Consider the following 18,625-nt stretch of genomic DNA (forward strand, 5'->3'; position numbering starts at 1 on the left):
CTGCAGTTTATCACAATATACTCTACTTCAGGCGAGCAAAACCTAGAGACTTCCTTAGATTTTGTGCACCAGCTGTTGTTTACAAACATGACCGCCCCTCCTCGTGCTGTTCTATCCTGCTGGTGCAGCGTATATCCCGCTAGCTGAATATCCATGTTGTCATTCAGCCACGAGTCCTTGAAGCATAGGATATTACAGTTTTTGATGTCCCGTTGGTAGGATATTCGTGATCGTACCTCGTCTAGTTTGTTGTCCAATGATTGCAAGTTGGCGAGTAATATTGACGGTAACGGCAGCTTTCCTAGGTTCCTTCTGCGGGTCCGGACGAGGTATCCGGCTCTTCGTCCTCTGTGTCGCTTCCTTTTGCGAATAATTGGGATGTCTGCCCTGTGGGGTGTTTGGAGAATATCTTGTGAGTCCTGCTTGTTGTTGTTGTTGAAGAAATCTTTGCTTCTGAAGCTAAGCAGGGTTGGTCCTGGTCAGTTCCTGAATAGGAGACAACATGCTGCTGGAAGTGGTGTTGGAGGGCCAGTAGCAGGCACTCTTTCCTCTGGTCTAAAAAAATATCCCAATGCACTTCCTTGTTCTCACTCTTGACATTTTTTGCTTCACCCACCTATATACAGTAATTCCTTATTGTTGATGAAGTACACTCTTCTGACCATACAGAATGAATAGGGCTATGGCTGTACTTCCCGAACATTTACTTGTAGTGTTTAGACTGTTGAGTCCAGCTGAACACCCACGGATAGGCCCTGTTGTAAGTGCTACTGCCACCTGGGATTTGGGAATGCGTCTCTATTTATGCTGCTTGGCGGTGTGCCAGTGGGGCCACCCCTGGCTGCCTGCTGCAGAGGCCGGGGTGACAGCACAGCCCAAGTGACAGAGGGTGTGTCCGCACAATTAGGCTCAATAACCACTCGATCCCGGCGACTCCTCCACAGGAAAGATAAACCAGGTGAATAAGTGCACAGAGACAGAGAGGGAAGCAGAGAAGACAAATATAAAAGCCCCCAACTGGAACGAATGTGTTCAGGATCAGTTTTGGCCCAATTCTCTCATCTGTTTTATATTTTGTTTTGTTGCAGGCATCTAGTTATATCACCAGCTACTCTCTTTCTTAACCAAAACATATATCTGTGCATCTCTGTTGTTTCTCTTCTTCCCTTCGTTTGGCTTCCTTCACTACCAGCTGTCTCTACTTTGCTCTCTCTGCCTCTACTTTTAACTCTCTCTCTCTCTCTCTGCCTCTACTATTCACTCTCTCTCTCCTTCTCCCTACCTCAGTTCCCCCTCTTTATCTCTGTTTTTCCCCCTCTCCCTCAGCTCAGACAGGCAATGATTTGACTGACAGCTAAGCTTAGTCTCTCTTGAGTGCTGCATGCGGAGGCAGATTGTGTCGCTCAGTCAACAGCCTTACCCAGAGATGGAAAGGTCAGTCCTGATCTGAGGGGCTAAGGGTGTAGAGAGAGACTGAAAAATATTTCAGGGTCTGAGGCAGGCCTCACAGACCTACCTAAGCACCTTGATTCCAGCTTGTTTCCCAAGCTTGTTATCCCAGATACCTAAGATAAGGCCAACTCCTCTTGGGCCTGAGAAATGGCTAAATTTACATTTGATGCACAACACTGATCTGTCTGGACCTTTTAAACATTTTTCAATCACACACAGACGCTTGGGCACAAACATCAGTTCAACCTCTAGTTATATTGTATTTGTTTGGCGTTCATTATTATTATTATACCGGCTTTTTCCCCCAAGTAAAATAACATTCACATTCCCGTGAGATGGTAAGGCCAAGAACGGTGTAACTTGGCATGATGGTAAAGGGCCAAAGGCCACATCCTCCCATGCAATGCAGTGCCAATTGGCCACATGGTGAAGCTATAACAAGCGATTGAATATGCAAACTTTTAAAGGTCACAACCTTCACACCATGTGACTTAGAGTCATGAAATTTGGTACATAGGTCCCTTTCCTTACACGGAACAAATCTGTCTGAAGAATACATAAAATCCGCTATGATGGATTTTACACCATTTAGAATTTTGTGGAAAACACTTAAAACGCTACCTTTGGCAGCGAATTACCAATCTTCATGAAACTTAATAAATGGCATCTACGGACCAATGTCTGTAAACACACTATAATCCAGGCTAGTATGTCAAACAACATGGCCGCAACTGACCAATAAACATGCACATAGGCTTGGTCTGTCACAAATGCATATACAGTGCCTTGCGAAAGTATTCGGCCCCCTTGAACTTTGCGACCTTTTGCCATATTTCAGGCTTCAAACATAAAGATATAAAACTGTATTTTTTTGTGAAGAATCAACAACAAGTGGGACACAATCATGAAGTGGAACGACATTTATTGGATATTTCAAACTTTTTTAACAAATCAAAAACTGAAAAATTGGGCGTGCAAAATTATTCAGCCCCCTTAAGTTAATACTTTGTAGCGCCACCTTTTGCTGCGATTACAGCTGTAAGTCGCTTGGGGTATGTCTCTATCAGTTTTGCACATCGAGAGACTGAATTTTTTTCAGTCTCTCGATGTCAGTCACAGATATTTGTTTTGTAACAAAACTTGGTTCACATGTTCCGACCAATGTGAAGACTCAACATTTGCAAGCAAATTCATATTGACTACACAGTGACGCTATAATCAGTTTAGCTAATCTGTAAAGTATGATTGAGTTTGGCCACATTGTGGAGCTGTTGGATTGGATAAAACATTAATGCAAGCTCATTGGCTCCTAGCGGCCATATTTTTTCAGCTAGATTCTTGGAAGATGTGCATTCATAGATGATATATACCAAATTTGGTTTTGATCGGTCCAGCAGGTTCTGTAGAAGAAGATGTTTAAAGTAATCAACATCGTTGAAAATGGTCCAAAATATGGTACATCAAAAGCATATTATATTGCATGATCAGTTTGATTTTGATTTCTGATAGTTGGTAAGCGTGCTAAATAGTACAGACGTAACTCATCCTTGGGCAATGTGTCCAATTTGTCCTGATGGTACCACCGCGGGCACACAGCTGAACCCCGGCAACACCGGTTTACATTTGGTTGAGTTGTCAACTAACCTGAATTCAAAGTGATATCAAAAGATTTGACCAATGAAAAATTCCCTTATGTTGATCACTGTTTTTCAAACGTAATCAGTTTTCCCCATTGATTCAACATCATCACATTTAATTTTTTGGTTGAAATGACAAAAGGGCATCATCAATGGATTACACAGTCACAGACATGGAAAAAACACAATTTAATCCTGTCAAATTATTTTTCAGGTTATTTTCGAGCTATGTAATTTTCATCCACCTAGGCTAATCGTGATTAATTAATTGACATTGCTGGGGGAGCATGATTTGGATATTTGAATATTGGACCACATTCAACCCTACTACTACAACTCTACTACAACTTAGCTCCCAGCTACACTATATCCAATCAGAGGTGCCTTCATTAACACACCCACCCTTATTATAGAATGTAAAATATTTTGAGCTAAAATGGATGGCCTCTAATGAAGGAAAATAATGAAATAGACTTTTGTGTAAATAAATATGCTCGCTCCATTCCTAAAACTTTGGGAAGAGAGATCAAAATATTGATGCAGGGTCTGCAGTAAAATACAGCTCTATCAGACCACCCCCCTCTGATCTGTGGAGACAGAAAGAGAGACAAGCCTCAGAAATGCCCGCCCTATGCTTATGATTGTACAATAGGGAAGACTGCCGACTGTTGTTATTTAAGACACACACGCACGCACGCACACACGCACGCACGCACGCACACACACACACACACACACACACACACACACACACACACACACACACACACACACTAATGTGTCCACACTATCTCGCATTCCTACTCACTCAAACATACAGTGCAAGTCAAAAGTTTGGACAAACCTACTCATTCAAAGGTTTTTCTTCATTTTCACTATTTTCTACATTGTAGAATAATAGTGAAGACATCAGAACTATGAAATAACACATATGGAATCATGTACTAACCACAAAAAGTTATAAACAAATTAAAACATTATATTTGAGATTCTTCAAAGTAGCATCCCTTTGCCTTTTTGACAGCTTTTCTTCTCTCTTCATGAGGTTGTCACCGGAAATACATTTCAAAGTTCATTTTCTTTCCTTCTTAATGTGTTTGAGATCAGTTGTATTGTGACAAGATAGGGGTGGTATACAGAAGATAACCCTATTTGGTAAAAGACCAAGTCCATATTATGGCAAGAACAGCTCAAATAAGAAAAGAGAAATGACAGTCCATCATTACTTTAAGAAATGGAGGTCAGTCAATCCAGAAAATGTCAAGGACTTTGAAAGTTTCTGAAAGTGCAGTCGCAAAAATCATCAAGCACTACGATGAAACTGTCTATTGAGGACCGCCACAGGAAAGGAAGACCCAGAGTTACCTCTGCTGCAGAGAATAAGTTCATTAGAGTTAACTGCACCTCAGATTACTGCCCAAATTAATGCTGCACAGAGTTCAAGTAACAGACACATCTCAACATCAACTGTTAAGAAGAGACTGTGTGAATCAGGCCTTCATGGTCAAATTGCTGCAAAGAAACCACTACTAAAGGACCAATAAGAAGAAGAGCCTTGCTTGGTCCAAGAAACACGAGCATTCGACAATAGAATGGTGGAAATATGTCCTTTTGTCTGACTTTTACAAATTTGAGATTTTTGTTTCCAACCGCTGTGTCTTTGTGAGACGCAAAGTAGGTGAATGGATGATCTCCGCATGTGTGGTTCCCACCGTGAACCATTGAGGAGGAGGTGTGATGGTGTGGGGGTGCTTTGCTGGTGAAGCTCTGTTATTTATTAACTTAACCAGCATGGCTACCACAGCATTCTACAGTGATATGACATCCCATCTGGTTTGCACCTAGTGGGACTATGATTAGTTGTTCAACAGGACAATTAACCAAACACACATCCAGGCTGTGTAAGGGCTATTTGACCAAGAAGGAGAGTGATGGAGTGCTGCATCAGATGACCTGGCCTCCACAATCACCCGACCTCAACCCAATTGAGATGCTTGGGATGAGTTGGATCATAAAGAGAAGGGAAATCAGCCAACATGTGCTCAGCATATGTGGGAACTCCTTCAAGACTGTTGGAAAAGGATTCCTCATGAAGCTGGTTGAGAGAATGCCATGAGTGTGAAAAGCTGTCATCAAGGCAAAGGGTGGCTACTTTGAAGAATCTAAAATCTAAAATATGTTTTTATTTGTTTAACACTTTTTGTGTACTACATGATTCCATGTGTTATTTCAAAGTTTTGATGTCTTCACTATTATTCTATAATGTAACAAATAGTAAAAATAAAGAAAAACCCTTGAATGAGTAGGTGTGTCCAAACTTTTGACTGGTACTGTACAGGCTGTACCTTCTCTCACGCTAACACACACATGCAGGGATACACAGATACACCTCTGCCTCTTAGACTCTTGAACAGTAGATAGAGCACAACAATTGGAGAAGTGGAAAACAGCTCTGCCAAAGTCACTGAGAGCATTTCATGGAGATGGGATGCCGTGAAGTGAATATAAGTCTGTTGCGTGTGCAAACCATGTATGTTTTCTCCCTGTGTGTTGGTGAAGGTTTGACTGTGTGTGACTGTGTGTACTAAAGAGAGAAAGACAGAAATGGTGGTACCCCTGCATCTCCCCAGCAGCATATCAAATAAATGTGTCTAATGCAGGCATAATTGGAGAGCCCAACAGTATGCCCAGATGTGGATCTAGCGTCTCTGTCGCCTGTGCAGATGAAAGGCCGCTCTGATGTTGCCCAGGTGTATTGACTTACAGTAATTGCTCCTTAGACTACGCCATGAACACAGGCTGATTCCCTCAGAACAGGGAGCCGAGCAGGCGTCAGAGCCAACAAGCCATGACAGCACCTGTCAATACATCATCAAATATGAAGAAAAAAAACACACATCCTACGTTTAGCTTCAATCAATTGTGCCCTGTTGGCATGGTTTGAAAATAAAGAAGGCAAAGACTGCTTATTGATAAAAAAAGGGAGATGAAATGCGCTCTGAGACATCTGGCCGAGGAATAAAAGGATGTAGTGAAGGCACAGCCCATTCGGAGAAGAAGACATGTTTTAAACCTGTTTTCCATGGAGCCAGCTTGGGAACACTGTGCATAGCCTTTCCCGCTGGCTGGGATTCTGTGCCCTCTCTACCTACATTAACCTATTTCAGGACGAGAGTGTTGGAGACATCATTAAGCTCATAGTACACTGCTTTGCTGTTTACTCATACTGAGCTGATGTGCTGTATCCTTCTACATCAGTGAGAGTGAGGATAGTGGAGCACCCTGAGATCCAAGCGAGAGCACTGTTATAATGATGGTGTGCTTTTTCATTTAAGCCTAGTTTATCATCTCTTCCTGACAGGATAGGTCCGATGTTTTGAAACGGAAATGCCTCATGTTGACTACAGCCTGCCATCTGATCGCTGTGGGCAGTTCTGCAATGGAGTTAACAGGGGGTACTGTACAGTACAACCAGTGTTGTCCACTGGATTAGTTGAGAGTCCCAAGACAAGTGGTTGTATCATGACACATTAACCCTACAACAAAGACAGAAAAAACACATAGAGAAAGCAAGAAAGATGCTTCTGCAAAATGTAAACAACAGCAAATTAACCTTTGTTTGTCTGTATTGTCTGACCTTGGTAGATGGAAGACGCAGTATGTGTGTCCAAGACAGGCTCGACCCCTACAGACACAGAGGTGATCACTCCCAATCGCCTGCCTGTTTGACACTTCATTACAATAATAAGCCATTTCCCGAATACTGTGGTCTGACAGTCGGCCCCCTGTCGCCACGGGAACATGACAGCGCATCATTTGAGTAATGACAACGCAGCGGCACTTTCTCTCAAAATAAGAGCTGCGATAATAACAGTGATGATAATAAGCCAAACCGCCAGGGACTTGCTGTGCCTTTTACAGACTGTGGAGACTCCTGGAAGGTCGCCAGCATGAGAACCGATCATATGGGGACGCTTGAAAAACAAACATACTATAATACATGCCAGAAAACGGGTTGATTTTACAGATTGTGTGCAATACAAAGCCCTGATTCAACAACTATCACATAACATAACATATCAGATTTGACATGACAGGTGTTTTATTTCTCTAAGCTCTATTCAATGAAGTTAATACATATTTTACATTTCCCATGTATTTTCACGGCAGACAGAACGTGCGCTGACTCCATTTTACCTAGGAGAGGCTGGATAAGCGTGTGTATGCTCCCAAGGGATTTCAACCAATACACTTTCAGTCACATACTGTAATCTTCACAATCCTGGTATTCTCCATCCTTGTCTTGGTGCTGTGCCCCAAAATATTGTCCATCTTATCATCTTATATTGATGAAAGCCTAAACTGTCCATAATTTCAAGGACCAGATGCCCAACTGTGTTAGAATCAGAGAATCCCTAGTGCTAACAAACCAAATGTTCACATTCTATTAGAGAGAACTACAGCACAGTACTGCATCCTGGAGAAAGCTAAAGGTTTGCTTGGTAGATACAGTATTGAAACAGAGATTTATTGGGCTTCAGTAAGGTGTGCACATCAAATACATAAACAAACAAAAAACGTCAGATTTAATTTTGAGACATATCATATAGCCCTATAAGAAAACCATTTTGGGTTCCAGGTAGAGCTCTTTAAGGGTTCTATGTAGAACCCTCTGCAACCAAAAAATATTACTCAAAGAGTCCACCTATGGGGACAGCCGAAGAACCCTTTAAGGTTCTACATAACATATTTTTTTCTAAGAGTGTAGGATTAGAAGCCAGACGTGCAAAACACACCTTCCTACTTTTCCTTGATAACTAGTTTTCCTTGGCAAAGCCAACACAATGTACATCAGCTGCCGACCATGAATGTACAAACCTATTCTGTAAAGCTGTTTGCGAATTTGTCGCTGAGGCGTCTGAAATGCCCTGTCTGTGCTCTAAAATCTCAACAACTCAACTTGTCTCCTGAATAGCTCAGCACAACAAAAAGTTAACTCAGATGTAGACCTGTCCATCAAAACAGACTTAAAATAGCTTATATTTCCCGAGCTGTTCATGCCATGTCATTTATGTCTGTGCTTCATAAACCACCTCTGAAGAGCATGGTGTGAAATACTGTCTGTGTTTAGGATAATGCTCAAAGGTGTGAAATTGGATTTGGGTCTGACAGAGTGAGCAGGTAAAGGGAACGGCAAAGGCTTGCGTTTCTCTGCTGCACACTCAAACCCGAGTGCTGGTAACATCATATACAGTACTGATAACGTGCACATCATGTAGTACATGTTCAATCAAAATAAGAGCAAGAGGTGAACAGACTGTGGTTAGTTTAGTAGTAAACAAAATGGTGAAGTGCTCTCTGACTTTATTTGACTTGTGATTTGTTTTAAAGCAAAATAAGCTGTGAAATGGTGTCAAGCCAGACAACATTACATTTATTCCAGTGTTCAATATGCAAACACATCTAAGTATCGTCTCTGCTTCTACCTACTTGTCATTCTGGATTCTGCTGGATTCCCTGGCAATATTTCTCCATTTAGAACGAAGGCACGCAGGCAGCCATTCAACTCGGGTTTGTTCCTCTCCGATAAAATCAGACCGACTCAATTTTATCTTTTCCATTAAGCTCGTCAGCAATTAAAAGCCCACCCGCACCTCAACAAAGCCAGCAAAGCTGTCATTCTGAGGCAACAATTATTCCTGTGCCTTTATCAATTAATTGCAGAAATTACCCTGACACTAGATTTTGCATATTAATGTTGTGTTGTTATGTGTTAATAACATTTAGACTACGTTACCCAGCAGGCTAGGCAGATGGTTGAAGAATGCCTTGCATGGCTAAACATGGAGTTTTCTAGCTGAAATATATGTTCATTAAAAGTAGTTCAACCTACGCCACGGTTTGTCATTACATAAGGAACAAACATAACATGGTGTCAGATTTGTAGTCGCTATGACGAGACAGAGAAAAGAAAGGAGTAACTGCAAATTTCCGCGACGAAAATTGAAAATTCTACCACAAGTCAAGTGACGTGAGTAGTTGAAGATGCTAGCTTGCAAGAGCGAGGACAACGAGACGCAGCAGCGAGAGCAAGGCTGCATTGGAATCTGTTGACGAGCAAGTTGATAAGCAACATACTGAAGTAAGAGATATTGACACTGTTCCTGTTCTCCGTCATGGATAGGCTTAGTCCTCCTACTCCTATGCAGTTAACAGGAAATTTAGCTGACTATTGGAAACGTTTCAAGCAGAGATTCCATATCTACCTAGCAGCCAGTGGTGCAGGGGGAGATGATGACAAATTGAAAGCTTCCATTTTTCTGCATGTTATTGGAGAGGATGCATTAGACATTTACAATAGTTTTCAGCAAGACGAGGAAAACTTGACATTGACTGTGCTAATGGCAAACTTTTAGGAGTACTTTGTACCAAGCCAGAACGTCACATTTGAGAGATACAAGTTTTTCTCTCATGATCAGAAACAGGGAGTAAGTTTTGACCAGTATTTGACTGAGCTGAACACACTGAGCAAAATGTGTGAATTTGAAAATTGAAAGACTCACTAGTGAAAGACGGGATAGTCTGTGGCATACTTGATAATGGACTCGAGGAGAGATTGCTGTGTGAGCAAGATTTAACTTTGGATAAAGCAGTGAATGTGTCGAGCAGCTGAAACCACCAGAGCACAAGCTCTGAGACGTCAGTGTAGGCAATAAAAAGAGAGGAGCAATACACACAACGCCTTACAAAACAAAAACAAGCAAAAGAGAGAAATCAAAACACTACATGTGGAAAATGTGGATATATCCACAAGCCAAAACAAATGCCCTGCATATGGCAAATCATGTAACAACTGTGGGAAAAACAATCATTTCTCAAAATGCTGCAAAGCAGAGGCTACAAAGAAAAAGGTTCACACAGTCGAGGAGATGGAAGAATTCTTTGTTGATTCTGTGGAAATATGCAATGCAGTAAATGCTGAATGGATTGTGCCATTGAAGGTGAATGAAACTATAATACTATTCAAGCTTGATACTGGAGCTCAGGTAAACCTGTTGTCGCTGGATGACTGCAAAACACTGAAGGTGAAGAGCAAAGAGTACACCCGTGAAAATTAAGGTTGCTGGTTATAGTGTTGAGAACATACCAGTCAAAGGGAGCTGCATAGTAACTTTACAGCACAAATGAAAACAGTTCAGAGAACTGCTGCTGATTGTGGAAAAGAGTGTCCAGCCTATTCTAGGAATCAAAACACGTGAAAAGCTCAATTTGTTGAAAAGAGTGTATGTAGTGACATCACAGACTGAAAATGATCAAGAATCACTACTGGCTGAGTATGAGGATGTGTTTGAGGGTCTTGGATGTTTACCAGGAGAACACAAAATATGTACTGATGACAAAATGACTCCAGTTGTGCATGCATGCAGAAAAGTTCCATTTGCATTGAGGAAAAAGCTCAAAGAGGAACTCGGACGCATGGAAAAGATGGACGTCATCACAAAAATGGATGAACCTACAGACTGGGTAAGCTGGTTATTGTGGTGAAAAAGAAAGGCGATCTCAGGATATGTCTAGACCCAAGACCCGAGAGATCTCAACAAAGCAATCAAGAGAGAGCATTTCAAGTTGCCAACCTGAGGAGAGATAATGTCGCAGTTTTCTGGAGCAAAGTAGTTCAGTAAGCTTGATGCCTCATCAGGATTCTGGCAAATGAAGCTAGATGATGCAAGCTCAAGGCTATGCACATTCAACACACCTGAGGGCAGGTACAGATTTCTTTGTCTACCATATGGGATTCTCTCAGTGCCAGAGGTCTACCACAAGACAATCCACATGATCTTTGAGCACATTCCAGGAGAGGAGACTATGATGGATGACATCATCGTCTGGGGGTCCAAAAAAGAAGAACACGATGCGAGAGTGAGACAAGTGCTGGACCTGACACGGAAAGTCAACCTAAAACTAAAAAAGGACAAATGCGAGTTTGGTGTGAAAACACTTCCCTTCGTGGGAGATGTACTTTAAGAGGATGGAGTCAAACCAGACCCGAGGAAAACATCAGCCATCAACAACATGGAGCGCCCGAAGAACAAGGACAATGTGAGACGCTTCATGGGCATGATTACCTACCTTGCAAAGTTCATACCTCAACTGTCAGCACAGTCCGCTCCACTCCGATGTCTTCTGGAAAATAAAAATGAATGGGAATGGTCCCATGAACAGGAAAACTGCTTCAAAAACCTAAAGAAGAGCCACTGCTCAGGTTCTATGATCCAGAGAAAAGCACAAGGATTTCTGCAGACGCGTCACAGTTTGGCCTGGGAGCAGTTCTTCTGCAACAGCAACAGCAACGACACATGGAAACCCGTCGCTTATGCGTCCAGAGCCTTGCCAGGCGCAGAGACAAGGTATGCACGAATAGAGAAAGAACTACTGGCGAGCACATACGCTTGCGAAAGGTTTCACCAACACGTCTAAGGATGAGACTTCGAAGTAGAAACCAACCACAAACCATTGGTGTCAATCATGCCTAAGCCACTGAATGATTGTCCAATGAGAATCCAGAGAATGTTGGTCAGACTACAAAAGTATAATGTGAAGATGATCTATACCCCGGGAAAGTTCATGTTCGCCGCCGACCCTCTTTCTCGAGCAGTCGACAAGGAGAGCTTCGACACACAGAAAAACACTGAGATTCAGGCCTATGTCGACATGATCGTAGCATCACTTCCTGTGTCTTCTGAGAGAATGGAGCAGATCAAAAGAGAGACCGCAGCTGACCAACCAATGCCAGTGTTGAAAGAAACAACACTGATAGGATGGCCTGCACAGAAAAACAACTGTCCAAGGGGAATACAGGATTACTGGATGTGCAGAGCAGAGCTCACCGTTGTGGATGACATAGTGTTCAAAGGCAACAAGATTGTCATTCCCACGACACTACGCATGCTACAGAAAATACACGAGGGCCACTTGGGTGAGGAAAAATGCAAATGACGAGCACGAGAAGTAATGTACTGGCCAAGAATGAACCAGGAAATCAGCCAGACCACTGCTTCATGTGAACTGTGTTTGACCTACAGGCCAAAGCAGCAAGCAGAGCCGCTAATGCCTCATCAGGTACCCAACAGACCCTACTACAAAGTTGGAGTTCACCTTTTTGACTGCAATGGCAAAAGTCACATTGTTGTTACCGACTACTACACAAACTACCCTGAAGTAGCAACACTGCCAACTACCTCCAGCAAAGCTGTAATCACCTACCTGAAATCAGTCTTTGTAAGACATGGGGTTGCGTCTGAACTGTACTCGGACAATGGCCCGCAGTTCTCAAGTTCCGAATTCCGATCGTTCGCTAACGACTGGGGATTCCGACACAACACCTCTAGCCCCAACTTCCCAAGGTCCAAAGGCTTAGCAGAGAGTCAAAATTGTCAAAGGTCTGATGAAAAAGGCACACGATGGAAAGGAGAATTTCCTAAAAAATCTGATGATCTTCCGCAGCGCACCGCTGCAGAACGAACTTTCACCTGCACAAATGTTGATGGGACGTCGCATCAGAACCAACCTACTAACACCCAGAGGGGTTTACAAAGTCAAACTCGCAATGGAAAAACAGAAAGACAAACAAAAACCTGAACTGGTCCTCCCGGGTGGCGCAGTGGTTAAGGGCGCTGTACTGCAGAGCCAGCTGTGCCACCAGAGACTCTGAGTTCGCACCCAGGCTCTGTCGTAACCGGCCGCGACCGGGAGGTCCGTGGGGCGACGCACAATTGGCCTAGCATCGTCCGGGTTAGGGAGGGGTTGGCCGGTAGGGATATCCTTGTCTCATCGCGCACCAGCGACTCCTGTGGCGGGCCGGGCGAGGTGCGCACTAACCAAGGTTGCCAGGTGCACGGTGTTTCCTCCGACACATTGGTGCGGCTGGCTTCCGGGTTGGATGCGCGCTGTGTTAAGAAGCAGTGCGGCTTGGTTGGGTTGTGTATCGGAGGACGCATGACTTTCAACCGTCGTCTCTCCCGAGCCCGTACGGGAGTTGTAGCGATGAGACAAGACATGCTTGTGCATGCTAACAGGATCACTAATTCTGAAATCAACCTTGGGCCAAATTCATGAGGCTAATGTTGAAAAAGTCAGGATTAAATGTAGAGCTGTCAGTTAGTCAAAGAACTTGGCCCTTTCACTTGAAATTAATTAAAAGGCAGACTAACTAAATGGAGCACAGATATATATATATATATACACACACACACACACACACACACAAAACCTTTCCATAAGCCATCACATGCGGAAATGGTCAGAACAGTTGGCGGACAAGGGCACAGCGAGTGTGACGTGGCAGTAGAACAAATACACATGGGTGATACAGTCCTTATCATTCGTTTCTGTATAGCATTAAATTGCAAGATCTCATTGTGTTTTATCTGGATACTTTACAATATGGATAAATTCAAGAATTGGTTAAGTTTAACGATGGGTAGCATCTTGCAGCATTCCAGTGTATCAATAAGAACAAATCACAGTTATAGTATTAAAGATCAAAAACACCATAACGAAAGAATTCCACGCATTTATTAAGTAAAGTAATTGGAATTAATTTAACTTGAAAGCTAATAAAATCTAAAGAAAGTAAAAAAACATTTAAAAGACTGCGGTGACATAAATGCAGTCAATCTCCCCTGTCCCTCATGTTCATTAAGACAACCATAACTCTCTGTAGACTGTCTTGAATGCTCTCTTTCTCACAATAGCAGGGAGGATAAGAAAATCACTTTTCTCCAGAACATGTTTATCTTCTGGGTCTGTTTAACCTACATGTAAGTTGGGAAATACCAGATGCATCTGGTTTAGCTATCCCTCTTGCTCCATCTCTCTCTCTCTCTCTCTCTCTCTCTCTCTCGCTCTCCACCCTTTCTCTCCCCCACCCTTTCTTTCTCTTTCTCTTTCTGTCTCTAAACTAATATCCATCCCGCCCAGACTTCACCAGAATATATTAAAGCTGCTCTTCATTATTTACAGACACACATGTGAGGAAGATGGCCTGCATATAGGAAAGGAAACCTAATGCTCAGATCCGCCAAGCAGAGACAGGGAGAGAGGGTATAGGGACCACAGGAGCTGGCCTACATATCATCCAGCAGGATATAGGATTTAGCAATTCCAAACAAAGACTAAACTTTGGCCACTAATCCAGAGTTAGTGGCTAGCGTGTTCCCTACTTCTTCCCTGTTTATAGATGAATTGCTTTCCTGTCTGAGGGGTAAGGTTACTTTGATAAAGCACACAAAATCAGTGCAAGTAATACTGTAATAATGTAATAACAATAATATAATACTCTCAAAATGTGAAGTAGAATTTTTCAAAGGATCACCTTGTAGCTTTGACTACATGTTGCTCTCATGTTGATCTATTCACACCGTCGCCATGGCTTTGTGTTAGTTTTGTGCAAAATAAAAAGCAACACAGATTTACATGTTGAATTGAATAATGCACTGCATTGTTCAAGGATATGTTCAAAATTGTGTTTGTCTTAGTTATTTTACAGGAAACATCCTGAATACAAATTATGTGTACATGTGCACACACACACACACACACACACACACACACACACACACAGATAAGATGCAGTAACACCAGCTCCAGTTCAAAGTCTTACATCATGTAGTGTAGCAACATACATTTCCTAACACTAACATTTTTAAGTGCATACTCTACAAAAGAAAGCAAATTCCGCACTTTTACTTTCTGTACCTGATTTACTGCTCTGGCATTTTGCTGAACCCACTCTTTCAAGTTAAACACAGCTTTGCTTGAAACACACCTTTACTTTCTGTAAAGGACCATTATTTGTTTTCTCTAAGCTCCTGGATGGTCATGACAGGTGAGTATTTAACCAGTGCGAAGTCTTTCTATGAATGGCAACATTTTCTTTAAGATCTCTACTTCAATCTTATTTCACATGGAGATTTTGCCTAGAAATGTTAGCACGGGTAGATACAAGGATAATGATGATCATCCAACTTACTGTGCTGGCAGTGGATTCCGTTGAAGCCGGTTGGACACTTGCAGACATAGCCTATGAACGTGTCGCCTCTGTAGGTTTCACTGATTTCACATATTCCTCTGTTGTGGCATGGGTTCGGGTGGCACGGTCCTGAGTGGAGAAACAACAAACAGAAGGAGACAAAACATGGTCAACATTATCAAGGGGTCTTTTGCCATTAAAACTATTGACTAGATATGGATGCTTGTGCAAACATCATTACAGTAGTGATGCATTGCATCAGGTTGTGGTCCAGCCTTCTCCTTCAGAGAATCTCCGACTGACTTAATGAATCCAATTCCCTGGGTTGAACTCTAAGTAAGAGGAAAGGACTGGTGGATAAATAGATGGATGGAGAGATGGATGATAGATAAAGTGCCTGTCATTCACAGAGTTGAGGTTCTAGAGTTCTGCAGAACTGCCCAGAGCTAGCCTCGTACGAACCATCCGGAGCTGCCCTGAGCTAGCCTCGTACGAACCATCCTGTGCTGCCCAGAGCTAGCCTCGTACGAACCATTCTGAGCTGCCCAGAGCTAGCCTTGTACGAACCATCCTGTGCTGCCCAGAGCTAGCCTCGTACGAACCATCCGGAGCTGCCCAGAGCTAGCCTCGTACAAACCATCCCGAGCTGCCCAGAGATAGCCTCGTACAAACCATCCTGAAATGCCCAGAGCTAGCCTCGTACAAACCATTATGAGCTGCCCAGAGCTAGCCTTGTACAAACTATCATGAGCTGCCCAGAGCTTTCCTCTTACGAACTATCCTGAGCTGCCCAGAGCTAGCCTCGTACAAACCATCCTGAGCTGCCCAGAGCTAGCCTCGTACGAACCATCCTGAGCTGCCCAGAGCTAGCCTCGTACGAACCATCCTGAGCTGCCCAAGGCACAGAGGCTGCACTAATGATCCTGGAACACCTCACGCTAGGAAAGCAGCATTTCCTAAGATAAACATAGCGTAGAGTTCAGCCTGTTTAACTGCAATGAAGCCAACAAATACACCGACACAGTAAAACACACATTAAATAAGCAAAGCTGAAATCTCAATAAGAGCAAAACATATTTTATTTGAAAGTGCCTGGTCTGTCTCAGTTGATGATGATTAATAACTTGGTTAGCACACTCATCTTTTCCCAGGCCTTTTCTATTTTTCCAATTCAGTTTTTCTACAATGTCATTTCTTAGGGAATAATAATGACAGCAAAGGCTTGGACTCAAAGTTATTACAAGCAAACACTTATGACACAGCAATATGTCACTGCACTGACAGTGCCTACCACATGGTGCCATAACACTGCCATCTAAAACCCCTCACCGACGACTACTACCTGCAGTGTGGGCCAAATGTAAATGACAAGGCCTCGATGAAGGCTTATTGGATTCATAACTCCGAGCCTGCCAATAGCTCCCTCATGTTTTAAACAACGAGGTCTAGAACTGCCTGGATGCTGTCAAAACTTCCCAGTTGAAGTTTGATGGCAAAACTTTTGTAATCTCTCACAGGGAAGATATTAATGCAAATAACTTTGGAGGGATGGGGGGATGGACTATCAAATGATGTTGTTTAATAATGCTGTGATTTACTTATTTGTCAGAGACTTAAACATCAATCAGATCTATTTTATAACCAGGAGGGTAGGAGCATCGCCCGTTCACAATGAATTTATCGTGACTGAGAAGGCTTATAGTTACGTATTGGCTCAACACATATTTAACCATGGGATGTTAAATAAAACAACTTGAGCCAATATTCAATGCTTCAAAGGACATGAAACATGTCTTTTGTTAAAAAAACAAAAACAAATTGTTGATTTAACTGCCTTTTGATGGGTCATTTATTCTATTTCCCTTGTCTTCAGTAACACCTATAAAGGAAGAAATGACAGGTCTCAGGGTTCGATTCATGTCCTCGCTCTCACATCGATAGGTGAAGGACCAATTTCAGCACAATTGCTAGTGTCCAGTCAACACACAAACAGCCTATTCTCTCTCATCTGCTTAATCTTAGTCACAAGAAAAGAGTAGCAATGTCACAACATCATAGAGATCCAGGGCAGATTCAGCCTTCAGAATGAACACAGGCTAGCTTATTGCTACGTGTTGTTGGCAGTGCCACGCCGTTGCATATGAATTGCAAACGAGGGTAACCCTATCAAAGTCAAGCCCATTCCGCCTCACTCCTGTATCAGTCTTAATGAGACTTGTGGATAATTAGTTGAACAGAGAAAAGTATAATAGCTTTCACAAAGGCCTTGCTCTCTAAGGAGGAGGAGAGGGTGTCAGGCGTCAGGGCTGTTTTGACGTGACGATCTATAACAGCACAAAGGAACACTGAAAGCCTCTCTAATGGAGAATGCATCCCTGCACAAAGCACAGCCACAGCAGAGTGAGAGTGAGTGAGAGTGAGTGAGAGAGAGAGAGAATGAGAGAGCGAGAGAATGAGAGAGAGAGAGAGAGAGAGAGAGAGAATGAGAGAGCGAGAGAATGAGAGAGCGAGATAATGAGAGAGAGAGAAAGAAAGAGAGCGAGAGAGAGAGAGCGAGAGAGAAAATGAGAGAGAAAGAGAGAGAGTGAAAGAAAGAGAGAGCGAGAGAGAGAAAGAGAGAGAGCGAGAGAGAGAGAGAGAGAAAGAGAGAGAGGATGAGAGAGAGTGAGAGAGAGAAAGTGAGAGAGAAAAAGAGAGAGAAAAAGAGAGAAAGAGGGGCGGTCTATATTAGCAGTGTCCTTTGAGACTTCACCCTGCTAAAACGTTATTTATCCTACGACGTTGTTCTCTTTGCTGTCGGTGTGTGTGTGTGTTGTAAAGAGGTTGGGGGCTTTGCTGTGCGAATGTCAGCCACTGTAGTCTTGTGCGCACTAGCCCTTGGGCCATGATAGATGTGTGCCACGCGATGCCTGCGCGAGCTCCGCAATTTCCTTTTGGGCTGGAAAGAGAGCCCAATCAATCAACGGTGAAAATCTGATGAGTGGTTAAACACAGAAAAGCGTCCTATGTTTCCTCTAAGATCAATCACAAAAGGCTGACATTTTCGGTGTGTCAGGTACAGTCGAGCCCCTAAATCCTATTTGGCAGGTTTTAGGAACATTAGCTTGTTCCGATGCTGGGGGATTGTATGTTTACCCAGCTACATTTCATTAGGCCGAGGGATAAACCATATGAACTGAGTATACAAAAAATTAGGAACACCTGCTCTTTCCATGACATAGACTGACCAGGTGAATCCAGGTGAAAGCTATGATCCCTTACTGATTTCACCGGTTAAATCCACTTCAATCAGTGTAGCTGGATTGTGTATGTATGAAATTCAGAGGGTGAATGGGCAAGACAAAATAGTACCTTTGAACAGGGTATGGTAGTAGGTGAAAGGCGCACCGGTTTGAGTGTTTCAAGAACTGCAACGCTGCTGGGCTTTTCAAGCTCAACAGTTTACCATGTGTATTAAGAATGATCCACCACCCAAAGGACATCCAGCCAACTTGACACAACTGTG

General features: G+C 42.9%; 1 protein-coding gene across 3 annotated transcripts in view; it reads right to left on the bottom strand.

The window, feature by feature from the left end:
• The window catches only part of LOC110525311 (EGF-like repeat and discoidin I-like domain-containing protein 3), a 195,048-nt gene that overhangs the window by 114,850 nt on the left and 61,573 nt on the right, over nucleotides 1-18,625 (bottom strand). For all 3 annotated transcript variants that reach the window (XM_021605324.2, XM_036979443.1, XM_036979442.1), the window contains one exon: nucleotides 15,121-15,249. In XM_021605324.2, the coding sequence (XP_021460999.2) occupies nucleotides 15,121-15,249 (129 nt within the window). The remainder of the gene's footprint in view (nucleotides 1-15,120; nucleotides 15,250-18,625) is intronic.

This window comes from Oncorhynchus mykiss, chromosome 6, assembly GCF_013265735.2.
Source record: "Oncorhynchus mykiss isolate Arlee chromosome 6, USDA_OmykA_1.1, whole genome shotgun sequence".
Classification (NCBI taxonomy): domain Eukaryota; kingdom Metazoa; phylum Chordata; class Actinopteri; order Salmoniformes; family Salmonidae; genus Oncorhynchus; species Oncorhynchus mykiss.